General features: G+C 61.1%; 1 protein-coding gene across 1 annotated transcript; it reads left to right on the top strand.

The window, feature by feature from the left end:
• Window positions 1-3191: 3191 nt before the first annotated feature.
• On the top strand, window positions 3192-21295 carry FMNL1 (formin like 1; the record flags this gene model as incomplete). Its single annotated transcript, XM_079546962.1, has 27 exons — window positions 3192-3444; window positions 3649-3923; window positions 11110-11193; window positions 11487-11570; window positions 11662-11735; window positions 12309-12392; window positions 12607-12747; window positions 14217-14325; window positions 14604-14680; window positions 14745-14838; window positions 15170-15244; window positions 15652-15762; window positions 15877-16026; window positions 16129-16230; window positions 16331-16550; window positions 16786-17085; window positions 17179-17300; window positions 17843-18045; window positions 18158-18392; window positions 18479-18547; window positions 18640-18720; window positions 19187-19316; window positions 19427-19590; window positions 19710-19811; window positions 20063-20161; window positions 20384-20507; window positions 21192-21295. The coding sequence occupies 27 exons, from the start codon at window positions 3192-3194 to the stop codon at window positions 21293-21295; spliced, it is 3666 nt and encodes a 1221-aa protein (XP_079403088.1).
• Between the last annotated feature and the right edge of the window lie 1526 nt (window positions 21296-22821).

The raw sequence follows: 22821 nt of genomic DNA, 5'->3' as shown, positions 1-22821 counted from the left end.
CCTAATTTCCACCCATTAGTATCATCTGTTCCATGTTTTCTTCATTACGCAGACTCTGGCTGATCTAAACTCACACACATCCCTTGGGAACCAAGCAGAATGCCTTCAAGCTGTGGATGATAAGCAAACACCAACTTACTTATAATCAATCCCTTGATGAGCTATTTACCATGTGACATTACCAAAATATTTCTCATTGGGAACTATGTTTATCTCAGTCTATTTTTCAAACTACCCACAGCCCTGAAAATTCACATCCTGGTGTTCAGACACAAGCTTTCTCTCTATCATCTTGCCTTTTGCTTCAAGATTGCATCTACTTGACTCTGCAAACATTAATTTACCTACAGAAGCTGATTTATCTACAGAAGCCTGTGTCCTCCGGCACACATTACTTCTCCTTCCACTGCTTCCCGTGGCTTAACACAGAACAATGAACACTTGTCAGAGAAAGCAATAGACTAAATGAAGAGTGGAGTTATACCTGGAACTCATTACAATCACTGAGAAATTCAGAAGCACTGAAAATAGAAATCCAATCTCAGCACTTGCAAGGAAAGGAATTAATAAGTGGTCCTTCAATCGAGACTGACTCCCTTCGCTTCAGCCACACCACTTCAGGACACTGACGCCAATCACTGGATGCCTGCCAGCAAGGGGGGAGAGTGGCGCAGCTGGAGAACCTCGATAAGTGGTTCTCTTCCTTATTCTTGGGTCCAGCTTCTCAGAGGTATGCAAGGAACAGTCAGCTGCTTGAATAAACCTTGAGGTTCTGAGTCCAGTCAGAGCTAAGCTTTAAGGAAGAGCTCATGTTTACTTTGGGTTGCAGAATCTAGGCATAAGAATGCTTATTCGGACCAGCAAATATCCCTTGGGCAGCACTAACACCAAGGAATACGATGATATTTCTTTGTGGAATCTCTCCCGCCTGCAAATTCAGGGCGAGGGGAAGCAGAAGCGTGATTTGTGATTTCCTCTACAGGTATTTTGCTGCGAGTTGAACTGAATTAAGAAAACAAACCTAAGTCTGAGGTGAACCTCAGTGTAAAAAATCAGCACTGGGCAAACACTGAAGTGAATACATCACTTCCAGAACGCTCTTTTAAGGACTGTTACACCAGGGAGCGCACAGCTACCGACTCAAGGGCAGCACCAGCTAAAAGCCATCACACATCACTAATAAAATACCAGAGGAGTGCAGAGAAGGCAGGCAGAGCTCGGATGCAAAGGCACTTAAATGGTGATAGGAGCTGTAAGCGGTAAGGGATGATGGACAGAACATCAGCAATACCTGAACCTCACATCTCAGCCACGCCAGCTCCGGAATGACCCAACCAATAAAGATCCTCGCGCCTCCCGCCACCACCCGACCCAGCGGCTCTGAGGCTTTATTGGCTGTGGTGCCGCCAATGAGTGCCCTGTCAGCGCCCGCCGCCATTTTGGCCCAGGCTCCGCCACTCGATGCCCCGTTTCTCCGCCTTTGCTCTCGACGGGCTCCGCTTCTCCCGGGGCAGCTCGGTCCCGGGCCGGTCCCTCGGTGAGGGCGGGAAAAGTCATCTGAAGGCACAGCGGTGAAGCTGAGCCCGATGGCGGGCGAGGGGCCTCCCCTCTGGCCGCTGAGCTGCGCCGCCTCGGTCCATGTGGGTGCGGATGAGGCTCCGCTGCGCTCCGGGGCCGGGGGGGGGCAGCAGGCGGCCGAGCTCTCCGAGCAGCCGGAGCTGCTGCTGCGGGGCTGAGGCGAGTGGCTCGTCTGCCTTTCCTGGTGCCCGGCTCCAGAGCCGGGGCCGCCGTGTGGAGCTGTGCCAGCGTGGCCGTTGGTGCCGTGCCGCCGTTGCTCCCCTCCCGCCGTCAGAGCCCTCCCCGTGGCCGGGATTCGGGACCGTGGGGCTCATCTCCGCCTCTCCTGGTGGCCGAGGCTCTCGGCTTTGCCCTGTGTCACCTCCCTGCCAGCGTGCTGCTCTGCTGGGACTTGGCCTTGGCGAGGGGCATCCCTTGAGGGATTGCACTTCTCCCTGGTGTGGGGCACCCTGCAGAGGAGGGCCCCTCTGGCTCTTGGGATCTCAGCCTGGCCCAGTGGGCAGCCTGGGCTCATCTTTGGGCCTGTTTTCTATGCTGGCTCTCCTGCGCAGGCAGACTGTTCTCGCCATCTACCCCAGCTGGGATCAAGGGAAGCAGATCTTATTGTATGCAAAATATTCAGTGAAATGATGAAATATTTAATGAAACTAAGGTATTTAAACTGCAAAGTCAAGCTGTGGAATGTCGGAATGTACTGTAATGTGGGTGACCCCAATTTCTGTGTCTGTGAGCTGCCCATGGCTCCTCTCAGGCCTCCCAAGGCACAGAGAATGGTGCTCAGTGTGAGGAGGGTGCAGCGGTGCATCGAGGTCAGGTCAGGAACCTGTGGCAGCTTGCTCCTGTCAGCCTTCCCCTGGGCACGTCACACATCCCCATGTGGGATCTGGGGTTTGCAGAAGGGTGGGAATACTTTGAGGCCATGTGGTGAGGGTAAAAATCCCTGCTTTGCAGCAGAGGTTGACAGAACAGGTCTGGCTCATTCTCCCAGCACACAGGCCTTTGGAGTGGCAGGTGGCTTGCCCTGACACCTCGGCAGGTGACCAGGCACACTTTGCAGATCAGGAGATGCTGCGGCACCCAGGCAGACATGGAGCCAGCATCGGAGCCCAGGCGGGTGAGTGGGGCTGTGCGGGGCTGCTGGGCCTTGGCACACATCAGGGGGTCCCGGTCTCTATCCTTACGTGGCCCTCGGTGGCTCTTTATCTCCATCTCTCATCTGGAATAATGTGCTCGTGTAATGGCAGCTTTTCAGAACTACATTTATTGATGCCAGTGCAGCAGGAGCTGTGAGGAGATGAATTGCTCCTTGCTCTGCCAGGGCTGTCAGGAAGCAGGAGCTGCATGTTAACGGGGTGAGAACAGCTGCCTCATCCTTTCCTGCATCCTCTACCGAGGGCAGTGGGTAGTTCTGTGCCTGTCACAGGCAGGTGTCCCCACACAGAGCGTCCTGTCAGCTCCTGGGGAGGCACCTCCAGAGCCGGGATGGGGAGCTGGGCAGCGTCACAGCGCATCTCTGATCCACAGCACAGCACAGCTGTCTGTCATCCATCCATGCCCCAGCCCTGAGGCGTGCTGGTGCCTCCCTGCCCGGAGCTCCATCCCTGCTGCTGGGGATGCTCAGAGTCCTGCCCAGAGGTGTGGTGAATTTGCACAGCCTCAGCTCGTCCTCCTTTGGCAGCCGGGGGGAAAAGAGGAAGAGAGGAGGGCCCCCAGCCTTCCCCACTGCCCTCCCCAGCCCCATCTGTCTCCCTCCTTTCCTTTCTTACAAAAATATTATTAAAATGAAACCGGCCCCGAGGCGCAGCCCGGCGCCGCGCAGCCGTGGGCTTTGGGACCCTGGAGCCGGGCTGCGGCGGAGGGCGGCAGGTGCCGGGGCTGCGGCGCGGGGCTGTGGGGGCACGGCGGCCGGTCGGGACCGGGGCGCAGCGGAGCCCTGCCCGCGGGGCGGGGGTGTAGGCGGGGGGAGGCGTTTGCGGCTCAATAACGCCCAGGAGAAGTTGCGAGCGGCGAAGAGAGACAGAGAAGGGGAAAAAAACACCCCGACACTCACCCGCCCCATCCCTCCTGCAGCTCCGCTTCCTGCCCAGCCCAGCTCGCTGCAGCGTGACCGCTCCGCTCCTCTCCATCTCCGGCACCCCGGGCACCCCGGGCCCGGCGGCAGCGCCATGGGCAACGCGGCCGGGGGCATGGAGGGGGCTGCTGCCAGAGAGAACCGAGACCCCCGGGCTCCGGGCCCCGCCGCCGCCGCCGCCGCCGCCGCCGCCACCCCACCGCGGCCGCCGCCGCCCGCCCGGCAGCCCATGCCCTCCGCGGACGAGCTTGAGGAGCGCTTCAGCCGCGTCCTGGTGAGTCCTGGAGAAGCCGCAGTCCTGGCCGGGCTTTGCTCTGCTTTTTTTTTTTTTTTCCCCTCCTTTCCCATCCCCGCGGCGTGGGCCGTCTCCTCCCGTTGCTCACGGGAACTGCCGGCGGGATGCCCCGATCTCCGTGCTGCCCGCTCGGGTGATGCTAATCGGCTAATCGGCCCCGGGGATGCTCTGCAGCCGCAAGGATGGGGCTGAGGAGCCGGCGGCAGGCCCGGAGCTGGCAGCACGTAGCCGGCGAGCAGTGCCAGCCGTGCACGCTGCAGCGAGCCGGTGCTACAGATACCAACCTGCCTCGCTCACCTCCTCCCCTGCTCCTCTACGGCACATCCCGGCAGCGCTCTCCCTCACCCTCTCCCCCTCCCTCTCTCCATCTCAGCGCCGGGGTGAGAACTGGGCAGATCAGCCCCAGGCTCGCTGCGTGGTCTGTTGCAAACCGCCGGCTGCCCTGTGCCGTGGGGCGATTCCCCCCCTCCTGCAGCCCCACAGCCCCATGAGGCGCTCGGGTAGGCAGAGCAGAAGGAGGTGAGCTGAGTGCCGGGCACCGGCAACGCTGGATTGAGCTGCTGGCAGCTCCTCTCTGTCCTTGGGAGGGGAAGGATGGCCGTGACCTTCGCTGTACAGCTGTGCTGGACGCGGTCCCCGTGCCTGCGCCTTCCCCCGCACGCAGCGATGTGGCCTTTCCTCCCTCTGCAGCTCCGGAGCGGGAGGCGAGAGCAGCGCGACTCTCCCTCCCCGCAAAGCCCCGCACGTGGGAAGCTGGGGCACGTTCTGAAGGTCGTGCTCCCGTGTGTCCTCACTCACCAAAAAGCTCTACGGCAAAGTCAGGTCGGCAATGCACCGAGAGCAGGGAAACACTTTCTGCGTTCGTATTTGCTGCTTTAATCCCCTTATCCCCTGCAGCGAGCCCATGCGCTCACCTGAAGCGGTGCAGGAGCAGCAGCCCGGCTCCGGCTGCGGGCTCAGCTCCGGCGGCTGCCGTTACACAACGAGGGCCGGAGCAGCACCGGCGCCGTGACCTGAGATGCTCCGCGGTGTGTGTGTGGCCCCGCGGCAGGCAGGACCCGCCGGCCCGGCCCAGCACAGATTATTTACAGGCTTTTCCGCCGTGCAGCAATTACAGGAGGATTATGGGGACAGGCATCGCAGCTGAAGTGTCTGCTTTGCCTGCAGACACGGGCTGTGACTCCTCTGCATCTGTTTTGGTTTGCTGTCACTGCAGAGGGATCATAAAGGGCTCTGCAACGCAGGGTCTGGGTGGTTGCTCCTGGGACCCCCAGGACGGGGCTTTGCTGTAACTTGCTGTGTGCTTTGGGTGCAGACTGCAGGGTGAGGTTCAGATTGCGGCTGTGCCTGCAATGGCTCTGGGGTGACGCGTGCGGTGCTTTCAGGAAGGGGATGGGGACCTTGAGGTGCTTCAGCTGCGATTGTGAGGCCTCAGGAAACGCCACTTTCCGCTGGTGAGATGGGGCCTAGGCGTGCTCCAAGGGGCTCAAAGGCCTAAACTGAGAAGTGATCAAAAAGGGCAAAGTGGAGATCCAAAGTCTCTCCCAACCCTCCTGGGTCCCTGGCAGGGAGCTGCTGGGAGGAGCGCGCAGCTTTCAGCGACACGGGAACCAGGCTTCTTGTGAAACTGGCTGTCCCAATCTCTCTTCCTCCTTTCACAGAGGCTCCCTTCCCCCTCCTTCCATCCCACTCAGGGCAGGGGGAGCAGCAGGACCCCCACAACTCAGGAACAAAGGACCTTCAGCCACACAAACTGCCTCCCCCTGTCTGGTTTCAGGTGCAGGGTAAGTCCCTGCATAACCCTGCAGCAAGTTCTCCCCATGCTGGCTTTGCTGTGGTGAGGGTCAGCCAGCCACCTCCAGCCAGGGCAGCCAGCCACCTCCAGCCAGGGCATCGCTGAGATGTCACTGCAGGCGCTGGAGATGTTGGGCCCCTGAGGGACACTTGGTGGCTGTTCAGGCTCTCTCATATACCTCTCATATACCAACTGTATTTTTAATCACCTCTACAAACTCTTGGTGTTAATGGATTCACTTCTTTACTTCTAAGGGTGTGGGATTAGCAATAAGGTGCGAAGTGGTGTGCTGGTGATCCATCTGTGCTATTGCTGGTACATGACCTGGGTCCATCACAGAGCCTTGGGGACAGCAGTGCCATAGCAGGGCTGCTGCATCCTGGTCTTGTGAGAGCACATCGGTGCAAATCAGTTTCTGGGCAGGCATCCCAAACTGGGAGAGCTACTGGGAGAAAGCCAGGTTGAAAGTCAGCCCAGGGCTGTCAGGCCAGCAGCGAGGTCTTGGGGGTCCCAACTGCCACCGTGTGCTCAGAAATTGGAAATTCTGTATTAGTGCAGAAATTCTGGCTTGTTCCCAGCTAGGGCACCGTGACAGATGCTGCATTGGCAGAGGGATGGCAGGGCTGTTTCTGTGCCAAGCAATTTGGGAAGTGCTGGTGTGGCTGTGGAGTTAGGCGATATGGGGACAGGAGGAGGAAGGAGTCAGTCCCTGGCTGGGCCAGGAGTAGGTGTGTGTGTTCAGTGTTGTTCTTCCCCTTGACATATCAAGAAGCAAACAAAGGTCCAGGGAGGGCTTAAATGAAGCAGTGAGATGAGGGTGTGGTGGAGGTGAACCACAGCTGGGCTGCCTGAGCATCCAGAAATAGCTGCGAGGGCTCTCAGATGGGGACGGTGCTGGTTCTGCTGGGAGATTTTGCTGCTGAGCCGTGGCAGCTCCCTGCTCAGCTGGTCACGAGAGCTTTGCTTTGGCCCCTCTGAGGACCCGGAAGAGAGATCAGCCACATCCGAAGGGGCAGAGACCTAAAAACTCTCTGAGCCCTTGAGGAGCCGGGTGGCAGATTCCCCCAGAGCCCTTGTTTAGCTGCTGGTATCACCTAAAATCCGCAAATGCTCTGTGAAATCAGGGCAGCCTGTAGGGCAGAGATGGAAACCAGGAGACCTCAGAAAGTTCACATTGCTGAAGAATCATGGCGTGCCGCGGGGCCCCGCGTGGCCGGGAGCCACTGGTGTGCGTTTGCAGTTGTCCTGGGGAACCAGCAAACGTCACCCTGCAGATGTTTGCAGATGGACCGCTGGCCGGAGAGCGGCGCTGGGGTCGGTCGCAGTGAGCCTCAGTTGCAGCCGTGCTGTGTGCTCGGGGATCTCACCCAGGAAAGGCAAACGGTGCCCTGCTTCCTGCTGGATCCGTCCCCAGCCTGGTCCCTGTACAGCACAGCAACATGCGGGATGGTGCCATGCTGTCAGGGCTCCTGTGCAGCTCTGCTGATGTCCCCAGTGTCCCCATGCAGGGACGTTTGCCCGCACAGCTCGGTGATGGGAAGGAAGCCTGTGCTTTGTGTCTGGCTCAGCCCTTGGCTGAATCCGGAGGGTGTCCTGATGTGGGGATCCCCCTCCATGCTGGCACCAGGCGGACACTCGGTGGGGAGCTGAGTGTGGCTGACAAGTCTCATTTCCCCGCCTGTGCTCAGAGCAGCTTCTGCTTGTGCTTAAAATAGAGCCGGGAGCAGCAGGCAGCAGGGAGGCTTTGGCCGCAGCTGCGTGGTAGCAGTGCCTGTCCCTTAGCAACTCCTTACTCTCCTTTGGGCTCTGGCCCTTGGTGGGGCGCTGCCTGCTTCCCCACCAGCCTTTCCCCTCTGACACCTGGCAGGTTTGGAACCTGGCCATGGGACTCCCTCGCAGGGTGAGGTGCTCCTGGGAGTGCTGCCCAGCCCCGGTAGCTGTGTGCTGGGGTTTGGGAGAGCTCAGGCTGCCCCTGTACCTGGCACTGAGCCTTGGGAAGAGGTTGTGGCCCCTGTGCCGCGCCAGCGTAGCAAGGAGAGATGTGCTTGCTGGAGCGGGATAGGGCTGGTGCCTCTCACTGGGGGGCAATGTAGGAAGAGCTGTGCCACAGAGCGGGCGTGCTCCAAGCCCTGCCTGGCAGGAGCATCACTTTCACAGCATCACCACAAGGGTTGGAGCGTCCTGGGACTGGCACATCCCGTTGGCTGCCAGCCCACCTTTCTGCTGTCATCACTCTTCCCTGTGGCCTTGAGCTGGGTGCTGTCCTGTCGCTGCTGCCCGGCATCTGGGCCTTTACGCTGGGCTGGGAGCAGCTTCCCATTGCTGCTGTGTGGCTCTGCGTCTGCCGTGTGCCCTGACACTGCTGCTCACACAGATCTGCACGTGAGCTTCCAGTTCTCAGCCCCACGCGCTGCCCCTCTCTCCCCACAGCCCCGTGCAGGTCGGGAAACCACAGAAGATGCCTCAGCAGCTCAGCCAGGATCCCTAAGCAACGGGCGTCTTGTTTCAGTCTGGGTTTCACTCGAGCTGTCCGGGCAGCCAACCAGCAACAGCAGCACTGCGCGTGTTTTGCAGAGCTAACACTTCCGTGGTGGATGCTTTTAATTTTCTCTCAGAGTGTAGAGACTGGCCCTGCTTGAAGCTTCTCGGGGTGTGGAATAAAAAGGGAGTGCCTGACACCCAGAACCCCTCAGCCTGCCCAGCAGGGTTCCTCTGCGTGGCCTCATGCTGCTGCTGTACAACCAGAAGTCCTTTTCGTAGTGGGAAATGATGTAGGTGCTGCCTCCCCCTGTCTGGTTTCAGGTGCAGGGTAAGTCCCTGCATAACCCTGCAGCAAGTTCTCCCCATGCTGGCTTTGCTGTGGTGAGGGTCGCAGCCAGCCACCTCCAGCCAGGGCATCGCTGAGATGTCACTGCAGGTGCTGGAGATGTTGGGCCCCTGAGGGACACTTGGTGGCATCTGTTCAGGCTGCCAGGAGCATGGCAGGCAGCAGTGCTGCTCAGCAGCTGTGTCTGCCCTCGTGGGTTGTGCAGCCTGCTGGGGGTGCACCCCATGGCACAGTGGGATGGAGATGGGCTTGACAGTGGGTGCTGGGTGGGATGAGGTTTCCAGTCTGGGATGTGATTGCTGGGGTAAGTCCCCTTGTCCCCTCCATCCTTGTCCTCACCATCCCTATCACCCAAGGAGGAGCGCTGAATCCTGCCTTTGCCACCTGCAAGGTCTCCTTGCATCACATCTCCCGCTCTGCCCCATGCCCCCAGCAGCACCAGGGCCTCCATCAAGAAGTGAGAACCAGCTTATTTGTGCTCCTGGCTGACGCCATGGACCACAGCAGAGTGTCCTGGGTAGGAGGCCACTTCCTTCCCCTGCACCACGTGCCTTTGTGGGGAAGGCATCCGCCACCCTGTTTGTAACCCAGACAGTGCCACATCCTGCCCCCGGGCCCAGCCCTGCTTTGTGAGGAAGGGGCTGTGCCCTCACTGGGGACAGCAGGGGTTGGTGGCAGAGCCCAGCATGGCCACCTCTGTAGGAACATCTCTGACATCCCACTCTGCCTGCATTCTTGGGGCAGGGAGTCCATGCAAGGCCCTGTCCCATCAGTGAGGTTTGTTCTTGGCTTTTCAGAGCTTCACAGCTGGTAAAATCAGGCCCTGCTGGTTTAATTTTTGGATTGTCTTGGGGGAAGCCAGGATTCACACTCGGTGATCTCTGTGGGTCCCTTCCAGCTCAGGACATTCTATGTTCAGCCTTTGGAACAGTCCAGTGCAAAGCTTATACATGTGCTGTGGGCTTGGGGTCTGCAGGCTCCCATCTGTTCACATAAACAGGGGAATCTATGAGGACAGGGCTCCCCAGCAGGAAGAGCACTGGGGGTGTCAGTCACCCACGGCAGGTCCTGTGCAGCAACCTGGGCTGTGTCACTGCCATACCTTCCCAGGGCCCATCTGATGCAGCCTGGTGGCCTCGCAGTGAGGCTGTTTGTGGCCTCGCTGCATAATTTTGGTGTTGGTGCTGAGCTCACCTGCTGTGGACAGGTGGGGGGAAGCAGCTGGCTCCAGGCAGCCTGGCCAAATCCAGCCAAACACCGGCTCGACATGGTGGCCTGGGTCTCCAGGCAGCTCGGTGGCCATGGCTTCGGCCTCTGTGCAGGCTCCTTCCTTCCCCCATCACCCGGTTTGGTTTGTTGCAAAAGCAGCCCAACAGGTCGTTGGTGGGAGGTGGGCGCTGAGGTTTCCGGTCCTTCCTGGCGTGCTGGCACTTCTCCTCTGGGCTCCTCTGTGGCTGCCTGCATCCCTCCCTGATTGGCTCAAATCCTGGCCAAACCCTTGTGGGATTCCCCAGGGATGTGGGTGTCCCAAGGGCTGCGCCCACTGGTGACTGCATCTTACAGCCCTGCGCTGGGGTAGCCCAAAACTGGAGGTTAAGCTGACTCAACGGGGTTGGATCTGTGCACTGTCTCCATGTGCCGTCGCTCTGTCTTGCCAGGCCATGGCTTTTCCAGGCTCTGCTCCTGCTTTTCTTGGGGCTGAACCTCCGAAAAATTCCTCTTTTGGGAAATCAAATCTCAGACCTTTTAAACTCGAGGTATGTGTGCCGTGCCGGAGGCACAGTGGAGGTCCCCCGAGGCTCTGCAGGTCGCCCCGCAGTGTCCCCACACCCCTGAGACGCGCTGGCACTCTGCACTTTGGTGCCCTGCAGGCAGGAGCTGAGCCTGGGGTGTCCCAGGGCCCCCAGACTTGGTGAGCAGCAGTTTTGGTGGCTGCCTCTTGCCATTTGGGGAGCGGAAACCACGTCACGTCCTGCTCGGGCGACCGCGGTGGTGGAGAGGCTGCTGGGTGGGGAGGCGGCGCAGCTGCGTTGTGCAACGCTGGCACGAAGGGACGTGGTGACATGCAGCACCCTGCCCTCAGATCGTGTCCACAAATAAACACTGATTTCACCATCTGTGCCTGTTGTGTGCCTGCGGCAGGGCTCCGGGCCATCCGTCACCCTCAGGCCGTGGAGGCTCAGCCCCGTCCCCAGCCTGGGTCACCACTCAAGGTGGTGGTGCTGCTGGACTTGGATCCAGGATGGCTGAGGCCGAGAGTTTTGCGCCCTTGTGACGTGGAGGGGTGACTTCAATTCCCCCCAGCACCTCCTGTCCCCCAGCTCCTGTGCCCTCTGCAGTGGGGATTCCAGACACCCTTGGACAGGGAACGTTGCTGATAGGTCTGTGATGCCTGATGATGACATGAACACATCCTGGGGATGGCAATGTCCCCATGGTCCCACCAGCAAACAGAGGCACTGGGTGCTGAATGAATGGGGAGCACCACGTGCCCAGAGGGGACTCTGGGGACAGCCGTGCCCCTGACACCTGTCTCCCCACAGAGCTCCATGAACCTGCCCCCAGACAAGATGAAGCTGCTCAGCCAGTACGACAATGAGAAGAAGTGGGAACTTGTCTGTGACCAGGTGAGGTCTGAGTGCTGCGTGGCACCTTGCTGGCCCTGCTCCTGGCCGTATCCCCAAATGCCACTCACAGTTGGTGGCTGCTGGTACATGAGGCTGAAGCGGTGAATCCGAGTGCTGGCATCCATCTGCATTAGTGAGACAGCAGCTTATTAACCTGATTAAACATTTATAGGCGGCCATCTGCAGTACAGGGGGTGGGTGGCTGCTGTGCTTCTGGGCAGCGCTGGGAGCTGGGACATTTCCCCATGCTGCATGCAGATGTCCTGGCTTCAGCCTCTCTGTGTGGTTTGTAGGAGCGTTTCCAGGTGAAAAACCCGCCGTCTGCCTACATCCAGAAGCTGAAGAGCTACTTGGACACGGGTGGTGTGAGCAGGAAGGTGAGGGCTGCCTTACACCTTGTGAGTCTGCCTTTGTTCTCCTGTGCTGGTCACCAGCCTAGTGACCCTTTGGCTGTCCCTGTTCCCTCAGTTCAAGCGACGAGTGCAGGAGTCAACACAGGTGCTCCGGGAGCTGGAGATTTCCTTGAGGACCAACTACATTGGGTAAGGAGTGGGGATCATGGACATCATGGGGCAGAGGCTCACGTGCTGGTGGCTTCTGGCTGTGGGGGTGACAGTGCGATGTGGAGGCACAGGTAGAGGCTGGTAGCCTCATCCTGCATGTCTGGGAGGACTCTGATGAGAGGATGGAGGTGCTGAGGCAGCAGCCAGCTGTGCTCTGACTGCTGCAGAACCCAGTTCCCATTTTGGCCATGCCAGTTCACTGCCACCTATGGGACCCTGCCCCCCACACTGGGTGCCCTGGTTCCTTGTGGCAGGATGGTTGCCTATGTTCTTATTTGGGCATGGGGACCTGCTGCTGCTGGGCTGTTCCTTAGGGGTGGCAGCAGAGCCCGTGGGCTGTGTCCCTTGCAGGTCAGGCGCTGGGATTTTGTGACACACCTGTCTTGAAGAGATGGCACGTGGTGCCATGTCCCCTGCATGTCCTAACATAATGTCTGGGAACATTGGCCAGGGTGTGCCTAGGTGCCTTCCCCACCCTCTGCTGGGGATGTGGAAGGGGAGGTGGGAGGTAGAGAAGGGTTGGAATACCCCACTAACCCCTCTTCTCCCCAGCTGGGTCCAGGAGTTTCTCAACGAGGAGAACAAGGGGCTGGATGTGCTGCTGGAGTACCTCGCCTTTGCCCAGTGCTCTGTCGCGTACGTCCCCGCTGCCACTGGCATTCCAGCCACCCCTTTTCCCCTGATCCCCTGCCCTGATGCTCCGTCACTGGGCTGGGGTCAGGCTCAGAGGGGCTGGGCGGGCTTGGGGGGCTCTGAACAGCCCACGTTCACAGCCCTTAGTGTCCCCATGTGTCTGCTGGCATTGACGTTGCTCCTTGCCCGTCTGTCCCTGCCCCCCGTGGGCCACCAGGTATGACATGGAGAGCACTGAGAATGGCAGCCCGGGCTCTGAAAAGGGCAAACCCCTGGAGCGGTCAGTTGAGGACCTGAGCAAAAGCAACTCCTCATCTCCCACACACGGCATCTCCAAAGTGCGGCACCTCACCGTCAGGTAACATGCAGCACCCCAGCACCGGACCCCACTCTGCCTCGCTGCCCCCCAGCCCGCCATGCCGTGCTGTGCCAGCTCTGAGGGGCTCGGCAGGGAGATGCAGTCCTGGTCCTAAAAATGGATTCCCGTCACTGCGTGGGGGACTGAGGAGGGACAAAGCCACGTGTGCTCCCAGCAGTGGATAAACCCTGCTAGGAGGCAGGGCAGAAGCACGATTGGATCCGTTCTCAGCATAGCTCCCTGCTGTGGGATGCCCTGGCCAAAAGCAGGAGTGGGGTGATCTGTGAATGAGCAAAATCAGAGCTGCTTGAGATTTGGGGAAGCAAATCCCCAACCCACTGCTTCATCGGGCATGGGAGGGTTTAAAAGCAGCGAGGGTTTGAACGTGACCAGGCCTGCGCCCTCTGAGCGGGCCCAGCCGGCTGGCAGCTCTCGCTTGCTAACCCTGCAGCCCTCTTCTAACCCCGCTCTTCTCTTGCACGCTGCCGGGGGATGTGCTAACGGTAGGTGACGGGGCCGGGGTGCTGGTGTGGCAGATGCCATAGTGGGGCTGTGCAGACCCCCCTGACTCACTGCTGGCTCTGGTGTGGGGACAATCCCTGCAGTTGTCCCCAGTAGTCAGGGCGGTCTGAGGGGACACCCAGCTGTGGCCGTCCTGGGAAGGGAGACAGCTGTCATAGCGTGGCTGGGGGCTCCCTGAGGACTGCAGGGCCTCTCGCCACCTGCCAGCACCTCCGGAGGAGCCGGTGTGTCCCCAACCCCAGGGACAGGTCAGGAGCGATGGCTCGGATGTGGCACCCGCGGGGTCCCAGCCCTTTGTCACTCACCATGCCTCAGCCTGGTCACAGGCTTAGAACGGCAGCACTTTGGTGCTTGATGCCAGCCTCTGCGAGCGGCAGCAGCCACCCTGCTTGCCCCTCACCTGTGTTCCCCTGGCCCCCAGCTCTGTGCCCCAGCCACCCCATGGGCCGCGCGGGAGCCCTGTTTCTCCCTCCTATCTGCAGGCTCTAACGTGCCTCCAGCTGCTGCCTCTCGAACCAGCACATCCACACCCTCCTCCACCACGTCCACCCCAGCGTCCCCTGCAGCGCCCCGGGCAGCGATGGGGACAGTTGCCCCAGGTCACCTGGCAGCTCCTATTCGCCCCGGTGAGCCTCCAAGACCACCCATGCACAAAGGGCACCTGGCCTTCCTGCCACCTCGGCCCCACCATGGCCCACTCCTGGTGCCAAGAGTCCCTTGGGCTTGCAGATGGGAATGGCCACTGAGCCAGACATGGGGTCTCCCTCATTTTGGGATGCAACTGGCTTGGTTTCTGGGTTTCTGCTGCTGGCTGGTGAGCCCAGGCCCACCAAGGCCGCTGCCTGATCCCTTTGGCCGCCCACCCCTGCGCTGCCCCTGCCCTGCTTGCGCTGCGCCCCCCAGCTGCCCCCGGCTGCCCCCTGCTCAGCTGCCTTCTTGCCTGGCAGGCTCAACCCCTCGCACAGCAGGAAGGCACTGAGGAATTCTCGCATCGTCAACCAGAAGGATGATGTCCATGTCTGCATCATGTGTCTCCGTGCCATCATGAACTACCAGGTGGGCACTGGCAGCATGCTCAGGGATCCCTGAGGGCCCCCAAAAGCTTCCGGCCCCTGTGCTGCCCTCTTCAGGGCACTGGGATGGATGAGGAGGAGGAGTGCACGTCCTCTGTCCCCAAGCCCTAATGGCATAGGGACACCCAGTCTTTGCACTCAAACGTCCTCACTCAGCCACCTGTACAGTGGGACCATGGCAGGGACGTGTCACAGGATCCTTGGCGTCCTTGGGGTGGGCCAGAGGATGCCTGACCTCATTCATAATCCTTTTCCCCCCAGTCTGGCTTCAGCCTGGTGATGAACCACCCAGCCTGTGTCAATGAGATCACCCTGAGCCTCAACAACAGGAATGCCAGGTAGGATCTGTCCCCTGTCCCCTCACACACCCCACAGCCCTGGTTCATTCCTGTGTCCCCACAGGACAAAGGCGCTTGTGCTGGAGCTGCTGGCTGCTGTCTGCCTGGTCCGAGGTGGTCATGACATTATCCTCGCTGCCTTTGACAACTTCAAGGAGGTGAGTCTCCAGCAGGGATACAGTGTCTCCATGATGATACCTGTGCTTTTGCCTCAGTTTCCTTTAGTGCAGCAGAGCCCTGCCCCATTGGAACACCTTTGATCTTAAAAATTCCCATCTCCTAACTCATTTGAGGCCACTTGAACTGTTGGGAACGATGTTCCCATGCCAGCACTTGTCTCCAGGGCCACATCCCAGCTGGACCATGGCACTGAGCAGCACCCAGCAGGGCTGGAGAGGCCTTGCCAGTGGCACGTGCTGCCCTAACACCCCCAGAGTTGCCCACTCTGTCCCTGCCCTTCCCAGCCCTCAGCCCCTGCTCCCATTCCAGGTCTGCGGTGAGAAGAACCGCTTTGAGAAACTGATGGAGTATTTCCGAAACGAGGACAGCAACATCGACTTCATGGTGAGTGTTCGTAAGGCAGGGCACCCACAGCCTGAGGACCTGCAGCCTCCCGCCTTGGGGGCAGCTCCCATGGTCCACCACTTGGCCGTGTCTCCAGATATGGGGCTGTCCCCGCTGTGCTATGTCCCCAGGAGCTGCTGGTCCCTCCCCAGGGTCCCAAGGACAGTCAGACGGGGCTGTGCTGTCCCCAGGGCGTTGTGTCTCCGAGCCAGCATGCCATTCTGTGCCTGTGAGCCACTGAGCCACATCGGTGCCCCCAGACCATTGTGTCCCCAAGGGCTGCTGAGCAGCTGGCTGTTTCCCAGCCCCCCAAGACAGTGAAGCCACCGCGCAGCCCACAGGGAACCGTGTCCCCAGGGCCACCATGCTGTGCCCGGGGCCATGCTGAGCCTGCTCCCATCCTGCAGGTCGCCTGCATGCAGTTCATCAACATCGTGGTGCACTCGGTGGAGAACATGAACTTCCGCGTCTTCCTGCAGTACGAGTTCACCCACCTGGGGCTCGACCAGTACCTGGAGGTGGGTGGTGCTGCACTTCCCCAAGACCCTCCATGATTCTGGTGGTGGGATGGGGGCGGGTGGACGCTGTGGTTGTCACCGGCCGTGACGGTGCCACCGGCCGTCCCACGGCAGAGCCTGCGTCTCACCGAGAGCGACAAGCTGCAGGTACAGATCCAAGCCTACCTGGACAACGTCTTTGATGTGGGGGCCATGCTGGAGGACTCAGAGACCAAGACGGCCGTGCTGGAGCACATGGAGGAGCTGGAGGAGCACGTCAGCCAGGTGGGACGTGGGCGCGGGGGCCGGAGCTGCTGACGCAAACCCCGCTCGGGGCGGGTGGCGGCCGCGGCTGAGCAACGGTGCCTCATCCCTCATCCCACACAGCTGACGGAGAAGCTGCAGGATGCGGAGAACGACTCCATGGCCAAGATAGCGGAGCTGGAGAAGCAGCTGAGCCAGGCGCGGCGAGAGCTGGAGGCGCTGCGGGTGAGCGCCCGCGGGTGCTGCGGTGCTGCCGTGCATGGGGAGCCTCGTTTGGGATGCGAGGGGGACATTGGTGACACTCTGGGTTTTGTCCCCGCTGCAGGAGCAGCTCAGCCCGCCGCGGCCGCCCAGCCCGCCGACCCCGCAGCCACAGGAGTGCTATCGGCTGGCGCTGGAGCGGCGGCTGGCGGAGCTGGAGGAGAAGGGGTTAGTGCAGATCCTGCGTGGGCCCGATGGAGACGTCGCCATCGAAATTGTCCCCGTCGTCATAGAAACTACAGCAGCCCCCGTGGTAACCGGAGAGGCCACCGCCACCAGCACAGGTACTACGGGTGCAGGGAAATGGTGGCTGCCTGCCGTGTCCCCGATGTCCCTTTCATGTTTGGGACGGGTGGCACGGAGGAGGAGTAGCAGCGTATTTGGGACGCAGCAAAGGTCACTGAGGTGGGGGGTGCGGGGATGTGCCCAGGGATGCGGGATCACCCGGTGGCAGTGGATCTTGGCAGTGGCCCTGTGCCCTGCTGTAGCGTCGACTCACCCACTTCTTTCTGTTTGCAGATACTCCGGCTCCAGCTCCATCTCCTGCCCCAGCACCCGCTGCCCCACCACCACCCTCACCGCCACCCCCCCCGCCGCTGCCTGGGGCTGAGCCTGGGCCCCCCGTACCCCCTGCCTCCCCACTGTCCACAGGCATCACGCCTCCCCCAGCCCCTCCACTGCCAGGTGCCCAGGTACCCCCACCACCCCCGCCGCTCCCTGGGGGCCCGGAGGGCCCTGTGCCACCGCCACCGCCACCGCCACCGCTCGGTGGGCAGCCCCACGCTGGGCCAGGTGCCCCCCCCACTGCCAACGGTTCAGGTGAGTTGGTCCTGGGAATGCTGGGATGTTTCTATGAGCACGCTGCGGTGGGGCTTGGCCCCCCAGTGACACTGCCCTGCTCTCTCCCTGCAGTGAAGGTGAAGAAGCCGATCCAGACCAAGTTCCGCATGCCTGTGTTTAACTGGGTTGCACTGAAACCGAGCCAGATTGACGGCACCGTCTTCACCGAGCTCAACGATGAGAAAGTGCTGCAGGTGAGGCCATGTGGGCAGGGGGGGGTTGGGAGGAGGGGGCTCAGCACGGCTGGCACCCCAGTCCTTGCTGCAGCCGCACTGATGTTACCCCGTGCACCCGCATTGCGGCCGTGCTGGCTTTGAACTTGCGCCCACGTGGCACCCATCTGTGTCACTGCCTCACGGGGCTGCAGCCTCGGAGGAGATGGAGGTCAGCATGACAGAAGGAAGCAACATGGGGCCTGTGCTGTTGTCTTCCTGTTGCCCCTCCTTGTCTCCTCGCTCCATCTCATTCTGCCTACATCTTCTTCCTCATCTTCATCCTTTGCCTTTATCCCACTCCCTTCACTTTGTTCCCTTACCCCCTCATTATTCTCTTGTCTCTCCCTGTCCTCTTGTCCTATCCCTGTCCTGTCCTCATCCCCTCTCCGCCTCCTCATCCTCTCCCTCCATCCTCTTCCTTTTCCCTGTCCCACTTATCCTGTCACAGTCCTCTGGCCGCAGCCCCGTCCCCTGTGTCCCACCACAGCCCCACCACTGCCCTCAGCCCTGTGTCCCCGCAGGAGCTGGACATGAGTGATTTTGAGGAGCAGTTCAAGACCAAAGCGCAGGGCCCCGGCCTGGACATCAGCGCCCTAAAGGTGAAGGCCACACAGAAAGCCCCCAGCAAGGTCACGCTCATGGAGTCCAACAGGGCCAAGAACCTGGCCATCACACTCCGCAAAGGCGGCCGCAGCATCCAGGACATCTGCACGGCCATTGAGACGTGAGTGTCCCCTCCTCAGCGGGGTGAGGTCACACTGAGCGCTTGGGGTGGCGCGGGGCGGGCTGCGCTTCGGGGTGGTGGCGGTGGTGGGGTGCAGCCCGTTGTGCTGCAGGTACGACCAGCAGGCGCTGAGCCTCGATTTCCTGGAGCTGCTGCTGCGCTTCCTGCCCACTGAGTACGAGCGGACGCTCATCGGGAAGTTCGAGCGGGAGCAGCAGCCTGCGGAGGAGCTCTCGGAGGAGGACCAGTTCATGATCCGCTTCAGCAAGATCCCGCGCCTGGCCGAGCGCATGAACGTCATGATCTTCCTGGGCAACTTCAGCGACACGGCCCAGCTGCTCATGCCGGTGCGTGGGGCCACGGGCGGCGCTGGGGAGGCTGCGAGGGGGCGGCATCCTGCGGTGAGACTCACGTGCTTCCCTCCCACCCACAGCAACTCAACGCCATCATCGCCGCCTCCATGTCCCTCAAGTCTTCCAGCAAGCTGCGCAACATCCTCGAGGTGAGGGGCGTGAGGGGCAGCCCCAGTGGGGGACCCAGGGGCACGGGGGGCTGCTGGGGTGCGATGCCGACCTGTCTGGGGCGTCTCCTCAGATCGTCCTGGCCTTTGGGAACTATATGAACAGCAGCAAGCGTGGGGCAGCCTATGGCTTCCGCCTGCAGAGCCTCGATGCGGTACGTTGGGTGCGGGTCTGGTGTGCAGGCAGTGTCACTGCACGGGGATGCACCGTGGGAAGAGGGATGCAGTGACCTGCTGTGGGTGAGGGGGACACGGGAAGCAGGCGTGGGGTGGAAGGGTGTGGGGAGCAGCTGTAGGGATAAAGGGCCTGGGGAGCAGCTGTAGGGATGGAGAGACACAGAGCTAGCTGGGGGGACAGAGGGATACATTGGAGCAGGTATGGAGATGGTGGGAGGTGGGGACTGGCTGTGGGGTTTGGAGGAGTGTGAGAACTAACCATGGGGTTTGGAGGGATATAGAGAGCAGCTGTGGGGATGGAGGGGCACAAGGAACAGGTATGGAGATGGAATGGTGTGTGTGCACAGAAGGACATGGGAACCAGCTGTGAGCAACGAGGGCTACCCCGAGCAGGGAGCGTTGGGCAGTGGGATGCAGGACAGGGCTAACACTGCTCTCTCCCAGCTGCTGGAGATGAAATCAACAGACCGTAAGCAGACACTGCTGCATTACCTGGTGCGGGTGATCACAGAGAAGTACCCCGAGCTGACCGGCTTCCACACCGAGCTGCATTTCCTTGACAAGGCGGGCACAGGTAGCACCTGTGGGCATGGGGCTGGGGGCCATGGCGGGTGCAGCCCCCACCTGGGGACCGTCTGAGCCCGCCCTGACCCTGGAGCTGGTTGCTGACCGCCCTCCCCGCAGTGTCCCTGGACGGCGTGTTGCAGGACGTGCGGAGCCTGCAGCAGGGCATGGAGCTCACCCGCAAGGAGTTCATGCGGCAGGACGACAGCCTCGTGCTCAAGGAGTTCCTCAAGGCCAACACGGAGCTGATGGAGAAGCTGCAAGCCGACAGCAAAACTGCCAAGGTGGGTGTTGGGCCCCCAGTCCTGTGTGGGGATGCCACGGGGCGCTCTCTGCTCACGCCTGTGCCCCCTGGAGGGCTGCTGCGAGCCCCCAGCCCCTATATCTCTGCCTCTGCTCACAGGAGGCCTATGAGTCGGCCGTGGAATACTTTGGGGAGAACCCCAAGACCAGTCCCCCCACTACTTTCTTCCCCATGTTCATGCGCTTCATCAGAGCCTACAAGGTAAGAGGGAATGGGGATGTCCTGTTCCTGGGGGTTGGGAGGGGACAAAGCCACAAATGAAGCCAGGGGCTCGCTGGTCACATGAACCCCGGCACTCGGAGTCATCCTTTGGGGCAGCTGCAGATCCTGGCTCCCTGAAGGTGCCAGGCTGGGCTGCTGGGGACCTCCAAGGAGGGGGAGGAGGGCACTGTGCTCCCCCCAGCCCTGCAGCAGCCCCCAGCTCAGCAGGCCCTCCCTGTGCCTCTCCTCAGAAAGCAGAGCAGGACATCGAGCTGTGGAAGAAACAAGAGGCTGCGGCCAAGGAGGCAGAGTCCGGCCGCCCCGGCAGTGAGGAGCAGCTCGACCTGAAGGTACCTGGTGCTGGGACAGGGCCCCGCAGCGTCACTGCCCCAGCAAACCCCACTCAGCCACAGTCAGGAGGCAGCAGCCCGGATCTGTCTGTGCCCTCGTGGGGCGGCCTCACTGCACCCAGAGCACACTGCCTCTGGGAGAGAGCAAAAGGCTTCTTCCAGCTGGGCTGGGGGAGATGGGCAGCACGGGATGCACTGCTCACTCTGCTGCCCCCTCTGCAGTCACCATTCCAGAAAGCCAAGCGGCAGCAGATGGACATGATTGCTGAGCTGAAGAAGAAGCAGATGGTGAAGGAGCCGCTCATTTATGAAGGCAAAGACGGGGCCATCGAGGACATTATTTCAGGTGAGCGGCTGGGCATCCCCCCTGCACGCCTGGGGCTCAGGCCATGCCAGCACAGGGCCCCTGAGGGCAGGACATTGGGTGGGTTCACGGCTCATCACACAGTGGTGTTCTGGGCCCGGCCCCCAGCTCTGCAGTCTGTGGCACAACAAGGACAGCCTCGGGGATATGGGGGTGTCAGCAAGGAGCGGAGGGCCCCGAGCGCTGCGCAGAGCCCAGGCCCACCTTCAGCACCTTCCTGTCGCACGCAGCGAGGCTGCCAACCTCTCTGCCCTGTCTCACGGCTCTTCCACCTCTTCTGCTCCTTCTTCCTTTCCTCCTTCCTCCTTGCTGTCTCTGGATTGCTGTGCTCAGCTCTGAAAACTGTTCCTTTCACGGCCCGGACGGGCAAGCGCTCGTCCCGGCTCTTCTGCGATGTGAGCTTCAGCGAGGAGAGTCCCCTGTAGTGGCTGCCCGTAGGTAACGGGGCGGGGGGCGCAGGTGGGGGCTGCAGCATGGCGGATCTGCAGCACTGGGTGCAGGCAGGGCTGGGAGCGGGGCGCACACAGCTGGATCCCGGCTCCTCTCCTTCCGCCTCGTAGCCGGGGGGTGAAGGAAGGTTCCATCCCGCAGCTGTGGGTACCGCTGGGGCAGGCAGGACGCGGCAGGCTGCTGCTCACTGCCGCTCTGCGCTTTCTCCCGCTGCAGATCTGCGGAACAACCCGTACCGGCGTGCAGATAAGGGCCGCGGCAGCGCCAAGAAGCGGGCGGCGGGGCAGAGCCTGCAGGCTACGCCGGACATTTCGCTGTGAGGGGAACTGGGGCCTGGGATGGCACGGGGTGCGGAGCGGTGCCCACGCTCAGTGCTGGCTGCCCCGCTGCCCCGCACGCCTTTGGGTCGGCCGGGGCTGCCCCGGTGCTTGCTTAGTGATGCTGCTGAGCTCTTCTTCAGTGGGCAGAGTGGGGAGCGATGGGAGCCGCTGCCCAGAGCTGCTTTGTTGCACTCCAGGCCTCGGGGGCAGCCCTGCACCGCTGTGCCCCTTCAGCCTGCTGGTGCCTTTGACCTCCTGCTGCTGGAGAGGAGGAGGAGGGCTGCCAGACGGGGCTGCAGCGCTGCCAGTGCCCCTTTCATCCCTGTGGAGCCCTTTGACACCGCGTTCTCCTCCGCCGCAGAGCTGGGCGGGCGCAGGCTGCGCCTCTCCAGCACGGAGCTGCTGCAAACATCCCACCCTGGGCGCGAGCCCCAGGAGCTGGCAGGGGTGCTATTTTACACTCACTTTCTACGTCTTCCTAAACATCTCTGTGCTGAGGGAGCAGGGCCTGGCGCTGCCGTGGGTTCTGCTGCCGTGGGTTCCCACCGGGTGAGCGGCGCCGGCCCGCGGCTCCCAGCCCTGCTGCTGCTGCTCACAGCCGTGCCCCACACCGCTCAGCTGCCCCCCGCTCCCTTCCCCGCGGTCGCTGCCCACATCCTGGCCCCCCAGGAAAGCTGCAGGCAGCGCAGCTCCCCGCTGTAACTACGCTGCTCAGCGCCATGCACCGTTCTGAGGGAGGGATGGGAAATGAATGTGTAACTTATAAATGCCTTTAAGCCAGAATGTAAAACATTAACTGCTCATTTGTATACATTATTATTTTTATATACCGAGGGCCTGTTAAAGCAGAACTGGTAATAAACCGACCCCGAGGGTGAAGCGGTGTCTGCGGGATGGGCTGAGCTGTGTGCTGGGAGCGCAGTTATGCAACCCGGCCGCAGCACCCTCTCCTCGCTCTCTGGGACAGCACACCAATGAAAACCAAGTCTGCCTTTCTTTTCTTCATCCCTGGCTTTTATTTTTTTCCCCCATGAAGCTGCAGGTGAAACGTTGGTTTCCAGAAACAGCAGCTTGATAAAGTGTCACATGTGCAGTAGAACCAGCGCTGCCCTCAGCCCCGCGCCGCTGTGCCAAAGCTGGGGCTTTTCCAAGGGCTGCAGGAAGGATCGATGTGACCAAAGCATCGTGTGCTGCTGCTCCGCTGGGCTGAGCTCAGGCCTACAGCCTGACCGTGTTCTCATGCACGGCTTCAAGCAGACGTTAGCATGGATAACAAAAACCTTCCCTGAGTGTCAGCACTGCGCGGCCATCCTGGAAGTGGCATTTTTCAGCCTGCCGCAGCAAAACCAACCACAGCAACAGGAAGGCGGGCTGGCAGCAGGAGAGAAGAGAGCCCACGGGGCAGGCAGCACAGCCTTAAAGCCGCATGGATCAGCCCCTGCGTGGGCACAGTAGGAAAGCACCACAGCTTTGTGCCAGGGGCTGCTGCAGAACCGCGCAGGGTTTGGGGGAAAGGAGCAGGACGG

The sequence above is a fragment of the Tetrao urogallus genome (genome assembly GCF_951394365.1).
Source record: "Tetrao urogallus genome assembly, chromosome: 26".
NCBI classification, from domain to species: Eukaryota; Metazoa; Chordata; class Aves; order Galliformes; family Phasianidae; genus Tetrao; species Tetrao urogallus.
Note: the sequence above shows the minus strand (reverse complement) of the source record. Positions and strands in the feature narration are given on the sequence as shown.